The 22,716-nt window shown below is 45.6% G+C and overlaps 1 protein-coding gene across 8 annotated transcripts in view; it reads left to right on the top strand.

The window, feature by feature from the left end:
- The window catches only part of LOC116432939 (cell adhesion molecule Dscam2), a 257,102-nt gene that overhangs the window by 213,492 nt on the left and 20,894 nt on the right, over nt 1–22,716 (top strand). For all 8 annotated transcript variants that reach the window (XM_031990463.2, XM_031990466.2, XM_031990467.2 and 5 more), the window contains 6 exons: nt 602–864; nt 5,325–5,483; nt 7,641–7,922; nt 18,460–18,765; nt 20,211–20,510; nt 22,423–22,554. In XM_031990463.2, coding sequence (XP_031846323.1) covers nt 602–864; nt 5,325–5,483; nt 7,641–7,922; nt 18,460–18,765; nt 20,211–20,510; nt 22,423–22,554 — 1,442 coding nt within the window. The remainder of the gene's footprint in view (nt 1–601; nt 865–5,324; nt 5,484–7,640; nt 7,923–18,459; nt 18,766–20,210; nt 20,511–22,422; nt 22,555–22,716) is intronic.

Below are 22,716 nucleotides of genomic sequence, written 5' to 3'. Positions count from 1 at the left end.
TTTTTAGTCAAACATAACTTTAAAATGTACACGCGCCTTTTTAATGACAAAGCAGGGTCTTAAATCTTTTACACAGGGACGCTCGTAGCTGATAGCTCATATTAAAACTGTTTCGGAGTTGCTGAAAGGTTATATTAAAAATTGTTCGGAGTGCAAAGGGCTAATTACCGAACCATTTGACGAGCCACTCTTCAGCCACTCGAGATTTTCTAAACGCAGTCACACTATTTTCCAAACATCCCGGCGCAATACGACCTGGTCGCCCTTACGCACGCACAACAAACCATTGATCCTACAATAAATATTCTAGATACTACATTAATATAGAGAAAATCAATTTAGTCTAATATTCCAATGCGTTAAACATTCATCTATTGCACACACATTCATTACTCATCAATACATCTATTCCCACGATATCCATGAGAAATTGCCTCGACTGGGATATTCTTCGTGAGACTGGTGATAAATTTTTCCATTAGCGGAGCTCGCCGGTGGTTTATTCGCGCGACGTCCGAAAGAAAGTTCGACCGTGATGTTCTGCTTCCCGTGGAAACTATCGGCGCGCGATGTAAACGGGTTGCTCGATGCTTGCTCGCAGGTTTATGATAGGGCAGTATGTGACGGTGCACGGCGAGGTAATATCGCACGTGAACATAAGCGCGGTGCGCGTCGAGGACGGCGGGGAGTACCGGTGCTCGGCGTCGAATCGGGTGGCGAAGGTCCACCATTCCGCCCGTCTCAACATTTACGGGCATCCCCACGTACGACCGATGGGGAACTACGCCGCGGTGGCCGGAGAGACCACCGTCATCAAATGCCCGGTCGCTGGTTTCCCGATCACGAGCATCACCTGGGAGAAAGGTCAGTGATCGCGCGACACGACGGACGTCGTGTTAATGTTTGCACTCGAGAGGTGACTCTCGGTCACCGCTTGATTTGACACGGTAAAATTATAGAATGTATTTAATGTTGAACTCTGTGTAATGCCTCGATACGTGAAACATTGGAATAAAACAGCTTTGTTCCTCAATGTACTGGTGATTTCTCTTCGAATTAGTCTCGAAGAACATCGTCTTTTTGTAAAGAAATGTTAAATATTTCTAGTAAGAAACATCCGAGTGCAAAGGGTTAACACATTGCGTACCGACTAATTTTCAGAAAACTGAATCGTGACGGCAATTTTCACTGAGGTCAACTTATATCGCTGTACATAGAGAAACTCGGATATATTGTTGTGTAATATATTTTAAATAGATAATCAATTCGAATTAACCCTTAGCACTCCAGGTTGTTTTGCAGTCTAGCAACTGCAACTAATTATTATAGTATTCCTAGCGAAAATTAGAAATGATATAACATTTCTTCGATCTTTTATTTTAGCACAAAATTTGAATGTGCGGAGAATCGAATAATTTTAGGGTCGTTTCTTTGAGATTTATTAAAATATTTAATATTATAACTGGTGCAATATTGGAGCCTACAGAGTTCGAAGGGTTAAATTTTATATTTTTGCAATGCTCTGGTTATTAGCGATAAATAAAATAAATAAAACGAGATTTCTCGTTACCGGTGCACAATGTGTTAACCCTTTGCGCTTCGAATTCCTTTCGCGATATTTTCTTGGTGACTGTGTTACTGTGATGTTTCATTTAAAATGCATTTTGAATATTTTATTATTTTATTTTGAATATTTAGAGATGTAGACAATCCTTTGTAGCAATTATAGAGAGTATACTTTTGTATGTCCTCGTTTCCTGGTTAGGTTTATCTATGGAGAAACAAGAATTATACAATGTTGAATTAGAACGTAATGACATCTACCGGAGCAACACGATTCACCTGCTTTACGAGTAATAAATTTCAGCAGTAGGTTTATGGGCGTTGATTCTATGGTTTATCGTATTGATTCCGCAAGAATGGCCACGTTGTACGGAGTGTACAGTGCTACTTGGTCAGGTTATAACTCAAGGATGGTGAAAGATAATGGAAAATCTTATTAAGAAGCAACAAATGATTTCCTACGATGCATCGTGCTATTTTTCACACATTCACGTCAAATCATCAGAAAATTAATCAAAATCCTTTCAAATTACGCTAATTCTCACTATCAATTCCCAAACAGCAACAGCAAGTACAATCACGAACCAATAGATCATCACTAAAACCTTACGAGCTTGCTCAGTTATAATATTCCACTAAAAACGGAATGAAATCAAATCCCCGCACAAAAGAAAGACGATCACCCTATGAAATTTATTCCCAGCTTTCCATTATCGCCGCGAAACATCTCCGGTCTCGTTCAGCCGCGGCATCCACGCAGTTCCCGGCGATCCCATTATCGCAGCGCGTTATTCAGGCATCAAACATTTTTCCCGAGCATTCAGTCCGCCCGGTCGACCCTATTACTCGCGGAGTCTCTGATATCCACGCGGGCGCGGCTAGATTCGCTCGCCGCGCCGGCGTTTAAATAGAAAAGCGCGGCGGTGTCTAAAGAACAGGTAAATAAGTTACCGTCAGCGGGCAGTTTCCCTCGTAAATCTCCCCGCCAAGGAGACGAATGAAATTTCAGAGAAACTGAAAGTACCGACGGTTTTTCGAGCGGTCCAAATGAACTTTTTTCCCCGAGCGGAACCGTGGGAAGAGCGCCGGCCGCGAGCGGGGAGGGAGAAAAGCGACGCGGAGATCGTCGGTTTTATTTCTCCGGCGAGGGAAGTTCGTGCCTCCGCCCCCCCCTTCCCGCCGCCTTTCCCCCCGTTTCCTTTCTCTTCGCCGGTTGCCGCCACCCTCCCCCGCTGGCGCCGAGAAGCGGCGAGAAGTTGGAGCGTTTTCTTTTTCCGGTAATGATGAACCGAACTACTGGAAAAGTTTCAAACGGTGCCGTAACTTTCTCCCTTTTACGAGCGTTGTAGCATGACGGCGTGCGCGCAATACCGTTCCCGGTGACACTTTCAAAGTCGACCCGGGGACTACGAAAAGCGGATTGAAAACTCGGCACCGTCGGCCGCGACGCCGCGACACCCGACCGGCTCGATGGCCGGGAACCGCGATTCACCGGGCTACGCAAACAAACCGGCGCTGACGATATTTATCGCGTTCGGCGCGCCCATTACGGGCTATTAAATTTTCATCGCGACGAGGCTTCGCTAATTGTTACTTGTGCATCGGGCATCTGTGCTTCGAGGCGAGCCGCTCGGATTTGGAGAGGATGATGCTTGGAATGTCTTGGGAAACGTTGGTTTTGTTTTTGGGCTTGATTGTTTCGTGCTGGGTGTTTATTAACCCTTTGCACTCGAAAGATTTTTAATGGAAATGTTCGAGAGTTTTTGACAGTATATAGGTGATATTGTTTGAAACTAATTTAACGATAATTCACAGATAAGCAACTTTGTTTTATTTCAATATTTCACGTAACAATTTAATTTAAAATATGAAATGTGAAACTTTAGTTTTGTTGTATCGAATCAAGTGGTGACTGAGAGTCATCTTTCGAGTGAAAGAGTTAACGCTGGAATTACCGGAGGTCAAAAATATTCGTGATTGCTTTGAGAATTATTAGAAATATAAAGGATTATTGGAGAAATTACTGTAGAAATTGATTCAGCGATAGAAATGAATCAATAGAAATTTTAGTAGTACTGTTGAAGTTTGTACTAAAATAAGTAGTATGAGTATGTTTATGGTCAGACGAGTAGTAGGGTTTAGATTGCATTGCAAGTGGTGTTATAGAAATTGGTCAGACAAGAGGTGTGGCAATCACTGTAGTTAGTGGAGTAGTATAGGTCGATCATTGATCGTACATGGTGCGATGGTTTTTATCAACGAAGTGGTGAAACAAGGTTTGATATGCTTCAAGTTTTGTAAAATTAATGAAGATAATAATATTCAGAATTTAATTAAAGTATGTTTTAGGATGAATTGTTTCTATATATTCTGCGTTTGAATTTCCGAACGTGCCGGATATCAAATACGAACCTCTGTGCAATCAATTGGTCAAAACCATTTAATAGTGTCTGAATAATTAGTGATTATTATTGGACTAGCCGCGGGTTTAAAGTATTTATACGATTAACACGATGTTATGGTATGTAATGGTATTAGATTCTCCAATTATTTTAAGGAGATTAGCTAGATACACTATCAAATTGTTTTGCACAATTGATTGCACAAAGTATCGCGCATGATATCGACCGCGTTTTGAAATTCCTGTTATGAAATCATCGGAGAATAGAATGTCAATTCTGATTATTTCCACGTTCACAAAAAGACATACGAACGTATACACGAGCGCTCATCGAGATATATATTCAATCAACGCGCGATTCATTGTTCGCGCACCGAATAAATTTTCAAAGTGAATTTACTAAAGAACGAAATATTCAATAATACAGTTTGGATCTATATTTTCAGTTTATTTTTACACTTGCAGCCAAATACCATTCAGCGGTACTACGTTATGCACGTCACTCTTCATACTCATCATGGTACATTAGATATTGATTTACGGAAGGTCGACGGTCTTTCATAAAAATAGTGGTCCATTTTTTGGGCGATAGAGAATTTGAACGTTTGAAACTTTTAACGTTTAAGCATTTGAAATTTTGATACCTGAACAGTTGAGTATTTGAAACTTTAAAAGTTTACAGGTTTGGAAATTTGAGCATTTGAAACTTCAAAAGTTTACAGGTTTGGAAATTTGAGTATTTGAAACTTTATGAGTTTACAGATTTGAAAATTTGAGTATTTGAAACTTTAAGAGTTTACAGATTTGAAAATTTGAGTATTTGAAACTTCAAAAGTTTACAAATTTGAAACTTTAATAGTTTACAAATTTGAAACTTCAAAAGTTTACAGATTTGAAACTTTCGAAGTTTACAAATTTGAAAATTTAAAAGTTTACAAATTTGAAAATTTAAAACTTTGAAACTTTACAAATTTGGAAAATTAAAACTTTGAAGCTTTGAAACTTTGAAACTTTACAAATTTGAAAATTTAAAACTCTGAAACTTTACAAATTTGAAAAATTAAAACTTTGAAGCTTTGAAACTTTGAAACTTTACAAATTTGAGAATTTAAAACTTTGAAACTTCACAAACTTTAAACCTAGAAACACCGAAGCCTCGAAAGTTCAAACATCCGAAACTTCCAAATAAAAAAATTGCTAAATCTAAAAACATGAAAATGCTCATAAACCCCCAAAAAATACTCTTCCAGTTCTCTAAAACGCAGCAGCCTTAACATTATCTTTCGTTCCGAAAGTCCCCTACCCAACGCTCCCCAACCAAAATAATCTAACTAACAAACCTCTTATTTCTGTAACATAGACGGTAAGATCCTGCCGACCAGCCGCCGCCAGCAGGTGTCTAACGGCACTCTGGTGCTGCACAGCGTGGACAGCAGCACCGATCGCGGTGCTTACACCTGCACCGCGATGAACAGCCAGGGTATCTCGGACTCTCAGACGATAAACATCGAAGTGAAAGGTAACGTTTCACGTTCCCCGCGCGTCCCCCATTCCCCGAAATCTCTTGGCAGCGGTTTCACTCGCTCGGAATTGGAATAACAGCGTGTTCTCGGACGGGCTGCTCGTCTCGGCCGGCGCTAATCCGCTCTGTCAGGATTTCCCGCGTTTCGACAGGCCTGCCACGCCTCGGCGGGCCGCGTCTCCCGCGCCGGCGAATCTCTCCACGACGAAACGCAGCGACGCGGAGCCGTCTTTGCCGGAAGAACTCATTCGAGACGTTACATTCGGCTGGGGACCGCGCGTCAATGTCCCCGGATGCTCGCCGAGACATCTCCGTGTCCTGCGGTGACGTTCGATGCGTCCCCTAATTGTCCCGCGTTCTCTCTTCCCCGTTTTCGGCGAGGAACCTCGATTTTTATACGGATCGCGACTGTTTACGTTCGTTACGCGTCCCGGAGACTTGTCTCTTTTTCCGTTTTCCCTTACCTTTTTTCAATCTTTTTCGCTTCCCGTCGAGTGGAGCGGATTGGACGCGACCACGTCGCGATGTTTGCAAATTGAACCCGCCGCGTATGGACCTGAAAGGTATTTCAACCGATTCGTTTCGCTCGTAATGACTGTCTACTGCTTGCACATGCGGCCATCGGAATTGGTGGTTGAAGTTTCGTATCGTGCTCCACTTTTCGTATAGACGGAATTATTGGACGTCGGGAAACAAATCATTCTAATAGTAATACGATTCATCTATGAACGAGAAGTCCAATAATTCCGAATGTTGGACTTCGTATGATACCTCGATACGTGAAATATTGGAATAAAATAGCTTTGTTCCTCAATTCTTCAAATTAGTCTCGAAGAATATCGTCTTCGCCTCGTCAAGGAATGTTCAATATTTCTCGCAACAAATTTCCGAGTGCTTGCAGAGTTAAACGAAATGGTAGTGTTAGAAACTCTACTGGCAATCTAGTGAATGTATTCAAAGAAAGATTCTTCGGACGAACGGTTGCACTGTTCTTTGTTCTTAAGAATAATAGAATACTGCGCGAAAGTTCGACGATCCGTTCCAGTATCGCCGTATGTATGGACATCGCGTATACGGGCCGGCGAAAATCGGAACACTTCCCTTTGGAAATCGAAGCGGGTTAGCGTCCGGCCGTGTCCGTAACCCGACACTCGCGCGCCGCGAGATAGTCATCGAATTTCGTGTAATTATAGACGATTGTCAATCCGATACACGCTATTGTCCCAAAACAGAGCGGAAACGTAATCGAACGACGATGTCGCCGAGCCGTCAACTGTGTCTATCGATTCGCCCGCGTCCGTCGTCGCGGCGACGCGCGACGCTGGTGAAAGCCTTTCTTGGATTAATAACGGTTTCAGATCGACGAGTCGCGGCGAATCAAGCCGACGAGTTCCCACAGGTGGGGCACGCGTGTCATCGGCCGAATCGAAATCAGGGCGACTCTTTTGACCGAATGAAAACAACGAGAAACCGCCTGTAACGCGAACGATTTTTCGCACGACTGTTGTGCTCGAGAGTCGAGAGGATAACCGCGTTTCACCGAACACGAGAGAGAGCGAGTGAGAGAGAGGGTGGGGGAGAGAGAGAGAGAGAGAGAGATGAATAAAACAACGAGTAATCGGTTTAAGGGTACGCGGAACGTTGCAAACGTCACTCGTATCCGAGTCGCGGCGTCGTTCCGCGAGAAAGAGAGGGGACGAAGCGTAGAGAGCCGAGCAAAGAAAAGAACGAGCAATCAAAAACTGCCGGTTCTCGTCTAGCCGAACGGCGAGTCGCGTCGCGTCGCGTCGAACGATAACGATCGATGCGTGCAGCTTTTGTTTCCGTTTCAATCGTTTCCGTTTCGGCCGTCTGGGGGCGGCCAGTCGGTTGCGCTCCGAAACCGGTATCGATCGACGCCCGCGGTCGGATAAAGAAACTTTCTTTCGGCGGTTGCCACGGCCGCGTATCCCGAGACTCTCGGGAGCTGCGGAACGAAGGCGGGAACGAAGCGGAAACGAGACCAGGGGGATGAGCGAGTAAAAGAGAAAAGCGAGAGGACACAGTGAAAGACGGAGGAACGGTTGAGAGAGAAATAAAGATATATATATCGAGGAGATTGTCCGGAGCGGGCGGTAATGAAATAAAATATGTCGTGATTCCTGTAATTTTCAGTACCGCCTAAAATCGATCCGTTTAGCTTTCCTGACAAGATACAAGAAGGCCAGAGGGTGCAGGTGACCTGCGCCGTCAGCAAGGGTGACTCACCGTTGAAGATCACCTGGCTGAAGGACGGGAGACCGGTGGACCCGGCGGAGGCGAAGTTGCACCAGCTCGGCCCGTTCTATCTCGCGTTGCAGATCGAGAGCGCGTCCACGGCGCATAACGGCAACTATACGTGCGTCGCGAGCAACGACGCCGCCGAAACCTCACGCACCGCCACGCTGTTGGTTCACGGTACGCTGGGACCGGCCACGGTCCCCATCCATGGGACAATTTACACGTCCTCGCGGTTTCTCTCGGTTACGTCCACTTACGCGTCGATGACGGTGATGACGGTGGAAGTTACCACCTTTCTTTCCTTTGCTCCTTGTTTCTTGACCTTTTGTTCCTTCGGAGAGAGCTCTGAGACATCGATCGCATCGATGCTGATTGCATTGATTGCTTTTCGTTACTAATTCTCAGTGATACAGACTTTTAGTCCCATAAGATTCAGAAGAGTTAATTTTTGTAATTATAGATACGAGTTTGCTTTAGTTAATAGATGGTATTTAAGAGCGACAGGTCGTGAAGTGATAACGATCGTATATTTAGTGAAAGATTATTTTTAGAAATGAACGTCACAACTTATGGGTCGACTCAATATTTCCAAGAAATTTGAAACTGCAATCCCGCAGAATGCATATATGGGAATACATGTAAAATCTCCAAACTGCTCGTTATAGTTTATTAGGAGAACGATTTTCCAAGGTGACTCCGTTCTTATAATTACATCCTACCGAATTCGCGGAAAGATCCGCCGTCGAGCGGCAGGAACGTTCGCAGTTCCATCATTCCGAAATCCCGATGACAGTTGCATTATTCCAGAAATGAGACTGTTGAAAATTACACGGTACGGGAGCAATCGCCTCATGCGCTCCCGCTAATTGTTCGAGTCGACTAGTTCCACGGTAATCGATCGGCGAGCGCAAAAGCGGCGTGCTTGACAACTGCGCCGGAAAGGCTCGTCAAAGATCGGTTGAAAGAGCGTCTCCTTCAATTCTCCCTCGTTACAGCGGCGAAGAGATTTTCGAGAACACGGATCCAGAAAGGCCACCGTCATCGTTAAAGCCGTGTCATGAACGCGTACAATCACGCCTGGACGGGAATTTCCCGTGGCGCGCGGATAGAAAGAGTGAGAGAGAGAGAAAGATAGAGAGAGAAAGAGAGGGAGAGAGTGAGCGAGAGTACAATCGTCGGAACATTCTCCATTATCCAACAGGATTGAAATAACCTTCCACCCCCGCCCTCCGCCCTTACACGCACACACGACCGCGCGACTCATTCGCCAGACCCCACCTCTACGAAATTTTCTTTACGACCACCACTCCGTGCCACGACGATCTTTCATTTCCAATACACGAGGAGGGAGAGCCAGGTCGGGCGATTCTCTCCGCGGCCAGGCCTCCGTTCGAGGAACAACCGAATGAACGCACCGAACACATAATTTCACGGTGAATTTCGCGACGATTCAGCTGCAGCGGAGCGTGCGCTCCGACGAGCGATCATCCCCGTCGAAAGCGCGAAACCCGCGGCGAACGTAGGATCATCGGAACGAAGGGAAAAGCCGTGCTCGAAGGATCGACGATATTAATCGTCATCGCGCGGGAGGGAAGACCTCTCGACAGTTTGAAACTGCCGGCGCAAAAAAGGTACGCGGAGATCAATCGACGCGCGGCGTTCGTCCTCGGGCGAGGATCCCGCGTCGCGGACGCTCCATTTTTTCCTCCTCCTCCTTTTTCTCTTTTTCCCTTGCAGGCGTCGCTCTTTCCACGCTCGTTTGCATACAATGCGCGAAACCGGCGCGGCGCGAGAGGGTGCACGCGTCGATCATTCCGTCCTCTCGCTCCTCGCGGCGCCGCGCCGCGCCGTTTCGCCGGCAGCCAGAACTTTTTCCGCTCCCCCTGCCGCGCGACGACGCGGGCCGCATTAAAAAAAAAAAACGAACCCTTCCTCCGTCTACCCCCGTCCCCCTCCTCTGGCCGAACAAATCAGCGCGAGCGGAACGAACGAAACTCTTGCCCGCGTTCACGAAACGAACGGCCTAAGGGCGATTTTCGCGTGACAAGCGGCGAGCCGAAACACCGATCCTCGGTTACACGCATCTGGCCTGTACGTGGGGATGTGCGCGCGTCGCTTTAAGTCTTGATCCCGGTTTCTATGGGTTCTTTGTTCGACGGGAAGTTTATTGTTTTCTCGTTGCGATCCGCGGGAATTGTTCCGCTTCCCGATGGTGACTTTGAGGGAACGTTCGGGCGCGTTGCTGATGGTGTTTCTTCGCTGTCCTGTGTGCACGGGGATTAATTAATTGATTCTAAGGTTTCAAGTGGCGAGTGGGATGAATTTGAATAAGGAGAATCGTGGATGACGGAAGCGCGTCTTTGATATTTTAGGGACAACAGTTTGAACGCGTAGAAGCGTTTGTTTCCCCGATCTTCAATGGTCATCGCCGTGAAAAGTATGTTTATTTCGAACTCTCGTTTCTGCAGTTCCACGTCAAAGGAATATGAATCCGTTAGGAATTTTTTAATCCCGACAATGAGATTTATGGAAGCGCGAAATATTTCATCAACGATTTGCTCCCCCCGTTGCCCCTCAAATTCGTCTGCACTTTTTATACCAAGCACTCGTGGAAAATCACTTTCGCAGCAATACTTTTTGGAATCCTAGACGGTGGACATCGTCGCATTCCTAGCGTTTCATTTGAAATGAGATTTCCGAGGAAATTATTCCATTCTTTAAACAACGTAGGAATGATGCACACTTTCCTCTAGTTTGACGCTAACACTATCAGATGGCTCAAAATAATTCTACATTCCTCTTTAAACGATGATCAAATAGATGTTTCCCTAAGATTACCAAAGAAATGAATGTCTTAATTCGCAAGCAACTACGAGTAAATAAAAAGCTCAAGCACTTTCAAACATTCTATTAACAGGTTAAACAATGTTAACACGTAACGAGACACTTACCTATGCAACATTCCCAAACACCACAGCATTTAAAGAATATTAACCCTTTGCGGACGAACGTCATTTTGGCGAGATCAGATGTTCATGTTTGCGACTTAGTGTCGCAAAACGATTTAATTACTAAAACAGCAAGAGATCAGTACGTAGTTTCCCTTTTCCAATTATCTAACCGATATATAATTTAGCTTCATCTGCTGACGGTTTTCCATATTTCAAAGAAGTTTCGTCCGCAAAGGGTTAAATTTCATTCTAATTATCTATTTAAAATACATTACACAACAATATATCTCACCTTTCGTATGTACGATATAAGTTGACACTGAAAATTGCCATCACAATTTCCCAAAAATAAACCGGAACGCAGTGTTGACTCGACTGTGTGGCAGTCGCAGCGTCAAGATGTCAATATATAATTCAATTACTCCACGGAGAAGATTCTTCGCCCGCAAAGGGTTAATTACAGACGATCCAGTGGCATTCTACACGCCTTTTTTCGTTCGCCTGTGTGCCGCAGCGTCTCGCCGCGGCCGATATGCTAATACACGCGCGCGAACGCGTGCTCACAGGGCCCGTCTGTTTCGGCATTACTCATACAGGGACGCGCCGCGGCGTTATCTGCCACCCCACGTACGGTTTCTCAATTATTCTCAAACAACCGCCACGTTCCGTTCTAATACCTTCGGGGCATTAAATATCCAGCCCCCGTGTCTATCTCTCGACGGGGCCAACGAGGCGAGTTATTATTGTCGTTCTGCGGTATTACGTCCGGTTCCCGTGCCACATCGAACTACTGCAGGCGAAAAATGTTCGATAGGCGCAACAATTTCGTTCGTGCATCGGTAGCAATTTTTTCCGCGTCGCATTCGGAACCGTATCTGTTCACGTGTGTACGGAGTATCGGGTGATACTTGTAACAACTTTATTCGTACATTAGGTATGAGACAAAGATACGCAGTTTTTTGTAATTTCCTTTATTGCACCGGGTATGTGGATTTGTGTAAAATTCGGTAGTCTGTTATAAGAGATTTTTTTGACAATCCTCCGTTTTCGAGAAAAATGAGTTTTAAGTACGTTACTGCGATAAGACGATTAGAAAATTATTACAACGCTTCAAATCTTCATGGGATTCTTTTCTCCCTCCGTTTTTTATTAAGTCAACATACCTATTCAGTCGAATTGGATGTACAAAATAGTCTGAATATTACCAGACACACCGTACATACGAACGCAAGGCAAGAATTTTACTAATTCACTACCATGTGTACCGAGTGTTTCAACTAACCTCACCATCGAACACATCCCCACGCTCGATATTAATCTAAACCTCTGAAATTTCGCGAAAAACCTGTTCCGCAAGATCCGAATAAACATTCCTATTCTATCTTCGTTGTTCCGCTCGAAAATATACAAACAGAAGCATGTTCAAGTATTCTTAGCGTACTCGCAACGATTCAAGAGGTAAAATTTCAACGCTCTGTACATCGTATCGATCGCCGGATGTAAACGATATCTGGGGACCGCCAGGCTTTAATTAACATTCACTATCATAAATTGTCGTTTTATCTTGCGAGCTACACGTCCGCGGGTTGTAACCGCGCCTAGCGAGCCGCCGCCAGTTCGTCAATGTTAATATGATCCTATTCGTATAATGGCGGACGCGTAATGACGCACGGCCGAGTTGATAAGCAACGCTGATGTTATCGCTTTACGCTTAACCGCCGTCCATTATGGGCAGCGTAATGCGGCGGCCACTTTCAGCCGATACCGCCCTCTCGGATGGAATGAGCCAGTCGGTGGGTTTCAATAAAGTTAATGCACTCGGCGCGGCCTAATCCTTCGGAGGACGGAGCGCAGCTATCGCGGCCGTGTCACGGCTGCCGGGAATCTTTGTTGCCGGTGGAACGTTGCCTGCCATTGCGTCTGGCAGATTTATGGGGAGAACGTGAGCCTCCCTCTGTTCTGACGGCAACACGTCCCGGCGATTTTGTTACCCTTTGTACGATTACGAACGCGCGATTTAATTGAACGGCCATGCCTCCGTTTGGGGCACTTACGGAATATCACGCTGCGCGAGATTCAAAGGTACAAAGCAACATGTGCCGTGCAACTGACGTGGGATGGTACTTCCGAGCTCCAGTTGGAATAACAAAATCGCCGAGAAGATTAGAGTATAATGGTCTCATCGTGTTCCGATCAATGTTCCAACTAATTTCCAACTACTATACGAAGATTCACTTACGATTCAATTACCTCTACCGTTCAATCCACGAATTTCATAGGCCGCAACTGTTCGATACGCAAGAACATCGAGAGACAACGTCCAGAAATGGGATTCCGACTGACACTCGAACTGCCATCCCTCGGGTTGCCCCTCTAGCGAACGTCGAACCACGAATCTCAGCGGATCGATCACTCAGCAGGCATGCTTCTCAACAGGGACCAGCGAGCAGCGGCGACTGCAGTCTCAGGGACGAGCTCGCCGAGATCCGCGCGACACTGACACCGAACACCGGCCGCCACTGGTACCGCACACACTCCATCCACACGTTTGATCATCTATCGGTGTTCTTCTTTCTTTTTTTGTGCAGTTCCGCCCACGATAGCCCCCTTTAGCTTTAACAAGGACCTCGCGGAGGGCGTGCGCGCTCAGGTAACTTGCATGGTCGAGAAGGGCGATCCGCCGTTCACGATCGCCTGGTCCAAGGACGGCGAGCCGATCGCCGGCCCAGGCCCGCCCGGCTTCGGCAGCTCCGGGCTAACCGGTCCCAGACACACGCAGACACCCGCCGGGCTACGCGTAACCAACATTGACGCCCATTCCAGTACGATAGTTATCGAGCGCGTCAGCGCCGCGCACACCGGCAACTATACTTGCCTGGCGCGCAATTCCGTGGCCGAGGTCCTATGGACGGCCGAGTTGATCGTTCGTGGTAAAGTAACACCGAATGACTAGCTACCGAGCTGCCCGGTTCATTACTTCTTGCTCTACTACTGATATATATATATATATATACTTGTGATTGTTTCTTTTCGTTTGTACACGTATTGGACGATGATAGAGCTCGTGCGAACGAGGCACCTTTTCGAACGCCGTTCACTCACCACCTTTACGTTTATTTATTGCACATCGCAGCGCACCTTTTATATTATTGGTATATTCGGTGTATACCGGGTGGTCTATGCGGAAACGAAGCGGTTAATTGGCCGATTACTAAGGATGATTTATAGATGGATTTTTGGGTTTTCCGTTGGATTCGAGGGGTTCTTTCGATGAAATGGATGATTCAAGATTTGGTGGAGTTGAGAGGTGGGAATGGTAGTGATTAAGGAGGAAAGTGTAGTTTGGTACTTTAACCTTTATGGGACTGTTAAGAAATTATAGTCGGAAAATACTCTAGGGCTTGATGAAAGTTAACTTTGTTAGGTTTTTATTGATATTCAGAGATTAACGTGCTAAACGTGTCGTTGCAGATGCGGATGGGATATTGCGGTAGATTTGAATGGTTTATCTAGGAGGTGCAAGTCAGAATAATTTATGACACTGGAGCATGATAATTGTCACTTGTGCTCGAATGAAACACGTCAACGCAACAATCCAGCATTTGGGTCAATAGAGGGAGGTATATTTTCGAAATTAGTTCTATTCAAGTAAGTTCCCCCGGTGGTCTCACAATCAAGTAACCAAGTTTCATCGGAGTTTTGAAAGCGGGAGCAAAATAATCGCGCCCCGGGTATTAGTGTTAAATCAATATACCGTCGAAACGTGATCCGCATTTCACCGGTCAGTGAAAACTGTGTACTGCACGGTTTCCATTGATCACGCGTTTTCCCTTACAGTTTGATTTCCTTTTATACGTGCAAAGTTCATGCAATCCAATTTTCACGAAACCGACCTGAAATCAATATTTACCAAGTTAGCGGTCCGGTGCAACGCCGCAATATACCCATCGCTTTCTTTTATTTTTCACCGCCGTTTTAGTTCGCGTAACTCATTCAACTGTTCCCAAGACGTTTCAAAGTATAAACTAACGATTCTCCAAACGAACCTTCTTTTAGCATTGAAAATTTCAGAATATTCCTTGATTCGCATCTGCAATTATAAAAATCATTTTCTTCATTAATCAATCTTTGCATTCTAGTATAAAATATCTATCGACCCTCTGCACTCCAGAGGCGCCTCTCAGTCGCCGAATGATTTGATACAGCAAAACTGTAAAGTTTGATATTTAATACTAAACTTTGTATGCATCGATATACGAAATTTTGGAAGAAAATAGTTCTCTTCCTCGATGCATGTGAGATTTCTTAATTCAGTCTAAGAAAATGTCGTCCGTATCTCATTCGAAAATATTGAATATTTCCAGTAAAGAACTTCTGGAGTGCAAATAGTTAAGATTCCTCAAACAGCGATTCTACTTTGAAATTTTTCGAAATAATTTTAATTCGTACCTAGTTCCGCATCTGTAACGACGAAGATTATTGCAACTGCTCCGTTTCCGATAGTCGGCTCTGTACATATTTCTATTGTCTATTATTAGTGTTATCACTGTGTAATCACACGTATGAGCAGCCACGATGCCGCAGCCACTGCCGCGCGTATTTCAAGTAGCAAAAATGTCTCAATCTACCTAGGGCTGCGGGTTCCATCAAATCTACTCGACGATTCGTGTATTCGCGAGTCCAAGGCTCGACGACACAGATTCTCTGCGACGGATCTTCTGATTCACGATCGGTCTCTTTCACGCCGTAAAATCGATCGTTGCCCGCAACGCTGGTCGCCGAAGCGCGAACCCAAAAGAAACAAGACACGCTCGCGCAAAACGAAAAAAAAGCCATTCGCGAACGATACAATCGAAATGCCGCACACACTCGCACAGACACACGTACGACACGGCTTCACTGGGTTAAACAAAGAAAAACGCAGCTCTAGATATTCAATAATCGAGACCATCCGCGCGATACGCAGCAGCAGCCGCCCAGCCAGCAACGCGACGCACCAAAGCACTTGAGCACCGCACAATATATATGATAGCGTTTTCACCACGGCCACCGTTCACCAATTGTCTTTGTATAGTTGTGTATATTTCGCAGACGCACCGACTATGAAATCGCACCTGTCCCGATCTTCGCGTTCGACGGGGCACCGCGATCTCGATCTCCGATCCGCCGCCCGTAAACTTTTCGACGCGAACATTCGTCTGTATCGAATGGCCACGTTGAAACGAACGAACAAAGGAAAATTGAAATGAATATCTGATACTCGGTGTTCCGATGCGTGTACACTGGAGATGGAACGAAGTATATTTATATTAATCGATGATTGCTTATTACAGTTACGATTATCTACTAGAGTTCTAAATTCCTAGAATTTCTATTGTTTCATTGCGTAACACTACAAAAGTTGCCTTCAAGTTGGTATCAAGAAAATTCGCTGAATTCGAATTGAAATAAAATAAAGGTACTAATTTATTCAGTTATCAAAATTAAGTATATCTTGAAGGTATTTTCTCTGTGACGTTCGAGATTACCTGTTAGATTCGACATAGATTCAATATTCGTTGAACACGATCTCGTTCCCAGTGAGCACGTCTTCAAGGTTCGACGACACGGGATCAGCGATCGCGGTGCTCCCCGTAAGAAAGGGATTCTGCATGAAAGGGCACCAGCCACTTTTGCGAAATTCGGCTTCGGCGTAGCACCACTTCATCTTGAATTTGGTACGAGTACCAGCAGCACCTGCAGCAGCACCAGCAGCAGCACCAGCCAGCCGCCTCGAAGTTGAAGTTGGAGTGCCGACTCTCGGCTCGTTCACTTAATCAGCACACGCATATATGCACCGACACCTTCTGTTCGTTCGTTTACGTTCACCACTTTTCCGTTCTTTCACTCTACTTCTACTTCTTCTTCTTCTTCTTCTTCTTTCTTTCCTTAGTCGTTCCGTTCACTCGATTCTGAAACACTTGGCACCGATCCCTTTCACGCCGAACACACCTTCCTCCACTGTTCCCCAGAGGTTCTCGTGGGTGGTCCACGAGAACGAATGAGCACCGCCGATCGGACGGTCGAGCGGCGAATAATTCGGGGAAGTTTATCGGTCCGCGGTGGGAAAAAGAAGAATCCGGTGAAATATCGAACGCTCGATTATCCCCGATTCGTCCGCGCGACGGCGAAAAATGTGAAATCATCGCGTCGGAGATCGCCGGGAATTATTCGCCGCGTTCGACTGTCCTGTAATTTACGCGACGGAAATAATTGGCCGACGCAAATGTTTGAGAAGCAGAGAAAGAAAGAGAGACAGAGAGAGAGAGAGAGTGAAAGAGAGAGAGAAAGAGACAAAAGGCCTTGTTCCGCCACGTGTATGTACGCAAATGCACAACCACACAGCATTGTTTCCTAACTATGAAATGTCCGCACAGCACTGATTTTTGCATTGTTCCACTTCACCGTGCTCTCCACCGTGTTCCCCGCTCCACATTGTTTAGACCCGTTTCTGTCACCGATCGGGAAAATCGTCGAGCACCGTTATCTTCCCCTTTCCCGCTGACCTTCCCCATTTTTCCCCGTTTCTCCCGTTTCCACGCCGCCGCCGCCGCCGCCCCGCCTCCTTCTCGCGCGGCCGAGACAACGGCGAGACAATCGTTCGACATATTTATCGGATATTCCCCCGGTCGCCGGGAAACAGACGGGGACAAAGGTTATCCGATCCCTCGACCGGTCTCGGCCGCGCGAGTCCCTTTAATCACGTCTTTTGTTTCACTTTTGCGCTGAAGTAGGAAGTTGCAGTAGGCCAATTCGAGTACTCCGCTCTTGCCTCGGCGCAATAAGCTTAGACCCGGACGCGGTGCCATTCGGAATCTCGCTGCTGATCCGGTCTGTCGGTTGTGCAAACCGATACTTTCCCTTCCGACGCGGGAAAGCAATTATTCGGGTAAACGGAACCGAGAGTCTTGATCGCGCCTCATTGAATTCCTCCGGGGCTTCGGTTTTCTTCGTGTTCTTCTTCGTCGAGTTTGAATTTCATTTCTCAGTTATAACGCGGTGATCGCACCGTAAACTAGTTAAACACTTTCGATTCTTATTTGCCCACCTTCGCGCGCGTTCCTCTGTGTGAAGGGTAAACATGATTTTCCGCTTGACGCGTTTCTTACTTTCGGGAAAAGGAGACCGTGATACTGAGCTCGCTGAATGCGGTAATTGAGCTTGTTCCTTTTCGAAAGAGAAGCTTACTTAATTACACTCTTAATCCCCTTTCTTTAATACTTCAACTATACTAGTCCCATCATTAACCACCCAAAATATTAACTCACAATCCAAAAACCAGCTACCAACAACAAACAATATACTTCCACTAACTCAATAATAAACAAAATTCCAAGATTCACAGTTCTACACATCTCCATCGACACTCCCTCGATCCAACCCCATAACCATCCCACCCGCTCAACCGTCGCAGATCGAGGTGTCTCCTTTTCCCGATAGCTCGTTCAATTAAGCCAAATACCGAGACCCGGCGAAATTCCGCAAACGATCCCGCCAGCGGTAATTGCGTCGGGATGGCGGTAGGGACCGGAAGGGTAGCCGGCGGAAGAGAAGAAGGGAAACGGAAGGAAAAAGCGTAGAACGGCCGGGCTCGTTAGGAGTCGTTGGGATCTGCAAGTGAAATGGACGGCAGACGAGACGATGAAATTTCAGATGGCACCGCGCCGCGTCGCGAGCCCTCATCCGTGGCTGCCGTTGAATTAACGACCGGTGTTGTGGAACAGTGCCGCCCCGATGGGACATGGAGCCGCAAGATGTTCGCGCCTCGGAGGGCAAGTCGCGGCTGGTCCTCCATTGCCACGCGGACGGCTTCCCGCCGCCGGAAGTCACGTGGCGGCGCGCCAGCGGCAAGCAGCCCGGCGATTACCGCGTGATCGCCGCTCACGAGCACGCGCAGGACCTGAGGATACACTCGAACGGCTCGCTGGTGTTCGCCAGGGTGCAGGAGGACCACGAGGGCTTCTATCTGTGCGAGGCGATGAACGGGATCGGCGCCGGCCTCAGCAAAGTCGTGCATCTCACTGTGAATGGTAAGAAGTTTGATGCTTTAGTGTCTCTGTCGTTGGTGTCGTCTTTGTGTCGTTGGTTGTCTCGTCATGTGTTACGAGAGTGTGGAGTAGTAGGGTCTTTAGCCCTTTCGCGACGGGTGCCGTGTATATACGGTAGCCACTTTTTGGTCCACAGAGGCTGACGCCGTATAGATACGGTAGTCACTTATTGGTTTTTTTGTATTATTATTTTATTTCAATAGCGAACTCAAAATAAAGCTATAAATGCATTGGAGGCGAAGTATGATCAGTCGCGCCGTCGCGAAAATTGGCAAAGTATGGTCAGTCGCACTGTTGGCTTTTTTGTATTATTATTTTATTTCAATAGCGAACTCAAGATAAAGCTATAAATGCATTGGAGGCGAAGTATGGTTCACTTGCGCTTTCGCAAAGTATAGTCAGTCGCACTGTTGCGAAAAGTGAAGAATGGTACAGGTGCACCGTCGCGAAAGGGTTAGAGGTTCGAGTCTTTTGGGTAATGTTGGTTTTGTTTTGAATTGGATCACTGAATTGCAGGTGATTGCTGTGTTTTGACTAATTTTATTCTTCCTAGGAGAGAAGTGTTGGTAGAATTATGTTGAGGAGGGTGTAAGGGAAGGTAGAATATACGATTGATAGAGTTTGATGACTTTTCTAGTGCAGGGTACAGTGAAATTAGGATTACTTGCTTGAGAATTACTTTGAAGAGACTATGTTTTTTCTATGCTAACTATGTAGTGATCTATATTTAGATCTATATTTCAATACGGAAAGGCACAGACACATTGTTCCAGAAGCGAGGAATGAAATGAAGTTTTTCCTTAGATCATATCAAAATAAGAGTCGCGAAAATAAACTTAACACTAAAACTACCAGACAGGTGGGAACTCATTCCTGATGCCTCCCTTTTATTATTAAAAACAGATGTTTCTCTGAGAAGTTAACACTAGAACTACCGAGCATTTAATACAATTGATATGCAATCTCTATAAAAATAGATTATTTTCAGTTTCTTTGGATAGTCATCATAGTACTCAAGTGAAACTATTTATTTCCAAAATCATTTCAAATATTCAATGCGAAACAAACAAATGAAACCAGTCATTTTGACTGGTACGGTAGTTCTAGTGTTAAAGAAATTAATCCACCAATACGTAAACTGCATTGTAGATCAAGTCTCGATAAAAGCACTCTTAAAGTGTCTATAAAGAAATTTCAATGAGTCAGTTTAAACTCGATAGTTTTAGTGTCAGGTCGGTTGAATTTCATCGCGAGAAGAGCACCGGAAGACTCCGGTTAAGCGAAACGATCAAAGACACGCAACAGCGTGCTGTCCCCGCTAAACGTTCCTAATTTAAATATGAACGACGTGAACCGGCATCCCTTCGATCGACCCCGTTTCCCGCGGTGGCGGCGGCCGATTGATATTCCGGACTATTTGCGCGCAGTTCCGGCGAAGTTTGTGGAGAAGCATCGCAATCAAACGGCGCGGCTGGGCTCAAACGCGTCGCTGCGCTGCGAGGCGAAGGGCGATCACCCGTTGAAAATACTTTGGAAGAAGACCGGCGCGCAGCTGGAGCAGAAGCTGTCCGATTACCGTTACATGCTGAAAGAGGAGAACACCACGGACGGTATGATCAGCACCCTCGAGTTCTTCAGCACCAGCCGCGAGGACAGCGGGAAATACGTGTGCATCGCGTCGAACGAGCACGGCAACGACGAAATGACGATTCACCTGTATATACAAGGTAAGCAACAGATTCATGGTAGAAACTTACCAACGTCAATATTTGCCTCGGACTGTTGAATACCTGTGTTTGCCTTCATCCAAACTTGGTAAATCCTGTTGATTACGGCCGGCATAAAGCGTACCGAATGATTACGGATTCACGCATACTTCTGTACTCAAGCGGAACCTAACGTGGCGGGATAAACTTCACTTTCCATTCGAATAAACTGAAGTTAACAAACGTTGTGTAGAAACTATGAATTTCTTTTATTGACACTAGAACTACCAAGCGTTTAATACGATTGGTATGGAATCTCTACAGAAATTGTAACAATAGATTATTTTCGGTTTTTCAGACGTTCGTTATAGTACTCAAGTGATACTATTTTCATTTCAAATATTCAATGCTTTGAAGATATCAATAATAGTGAAACAAGAAAACCGAGACGTTTTGACGTTCTAGTGTTAACACTAGATTTACGGAACTCGTTTTGATGGATATTAAACGTTTCAAACATTATTTGATACAATTCAAGTTGATTTCGATGGATGCTATTACGTAAATATACTTTGTAATGTTCTTGAAACACAAATTTCTGTGATCTATATAAATAAACATGTAGTTCTCTAAAAACGATAGAATAAAGTGTACAAGTATAGATATAGCGTTAAGGAGAATATTCGAAAGATTTGTTAGGACTGAAACGGTCACGTCCCAAGAAACAGGACGAGCGAGGAAACTTCATAACGTTCCAGCTGAATGAACTAATTAAAAAATGGCGCAGTTTTCGTTTACCACTCGGCTCCTCGACTTCCGGCGGAAGTCGCGCCGCGCCCAGTTTACCGACTGAACGTATAAAGCGAAATAGGCTAAACGCGTTAGCGACAGGGAACGGCGGAGGAAGAAAAACAACCGCGGCGATCCCGGCTCGAGGCGGAATTATTAACGTTATCATTGAGCATCGGCGCAAGGACGTCCGTAAATCACGTAGCCGAGCCTGGAAAATCGAGACGAAACAGCTGGAAAATCGGAGACTCGCCTGACAGACGAGGATCCGGAGGCGTTTCCTCTCGGGTTTACTTTTTTCTCCGGTTTCTCCTTTTTTTTCTCTCCCTCTCTCTCTCTCCTTTTGCATCGGTTACGCCCGATAATCCCCGATAACGATATTATCGGCATAATGCGGCGAGTCGTTGCGACGGAACAATTCCGATAATGTTTCCAGGTCCTTGGTATTTACATATAACGTTGCGGCGCTGCGCGTGATTATCGTAATGTACACCGATGCTCCGGCAACTCGTCCATTTAATTTAATGCGTTGCCGCGCGAGCGCCGGCGCAAAGGAGAGATAACCGCACGTTCGCTCGCGGAATGAAATACTGATCGGCTGAACGTTCCGCGTTGCGTAACGACCTACGCACGCGATCGTGAAAAAAGAAGCTTCCCGAGATCTCTTGCGGCTTGTCGTTCACGCCTTCGGGAATGATGTTTCACTGGCCGAGCAGTCGAGATAAACGTTTCTTTTCCAGGGAAATGAAGGTGTATTAAGAGATTCTCATCGATTTATAGATCCCGCGCGTCACTGTGCCGATTTATTTCAGAATTTCAGTCTCGTTCGAAGAAATGTGACAGAAGTTGGGGAAGTTACTTTAACCTGTTCGATGATTCTAGTATTAACCCTTTGCGAACGGATGTCGGCGTTTCGGTAAGATGGAATGTTCGTATTTCGAAGACTCGCGAATAAATTTAATCAGTCATAGCAAGAGATCAGAATGTAGTTTCCTTTTAATTCTATTAAGCAGTTGATATGTAATTTAGCTTCATATGTCGAAGGTTTCGTATGTTTCGAAGAACCTTCGTCTGCAAAGAGTTAATACATATAGGTCATAAGATGCATAATGGTCATTAAGGACTCTATCTCATTTCGAAACAGAACCGCCAGACTTTCCGCGCAGCCTTCGCGTGGTCGAGAAAGGCAGCCGATACATCAACATCAGCTGGATGACCAGCCAGGATGGCAACAGTCCCATCACGCAGTACATTGTCGAGTACAAGACCGACACTGGTGAGTGAACGAAAGCTCTTCAAGCATATAATACCAAGCATAAAAGAAAAGTGTTATCTTAAATCGTGAACGATACAAAAATTCGAAGCCATTTCCATCGCTAAAAACTACTTTCTATACAGTACGTCCAGTTAGATTACAAATACCCCGCGTGTTTGGCCT

This window comes from Nomia melanderi, chromosome 6, assembly GCF_051020985.1.
Source record: "Nomia melanderi isolate GNS246 chromosome 6, iyNomMela1, whole genome shotgun sequence".
In the NCBI taxonomy this organism is placed as follows: Eukaryota; Metazoa; Arthropoda; class Insecta; order Hymenoptera; family Halictidae; genus Nomia; species Nomia melanderi.
The sequence above is the reverse complement of the archived record's forward strand: the minus strand, read 5'-3'. Positions and strand labels throughout refer to the sequence as shown.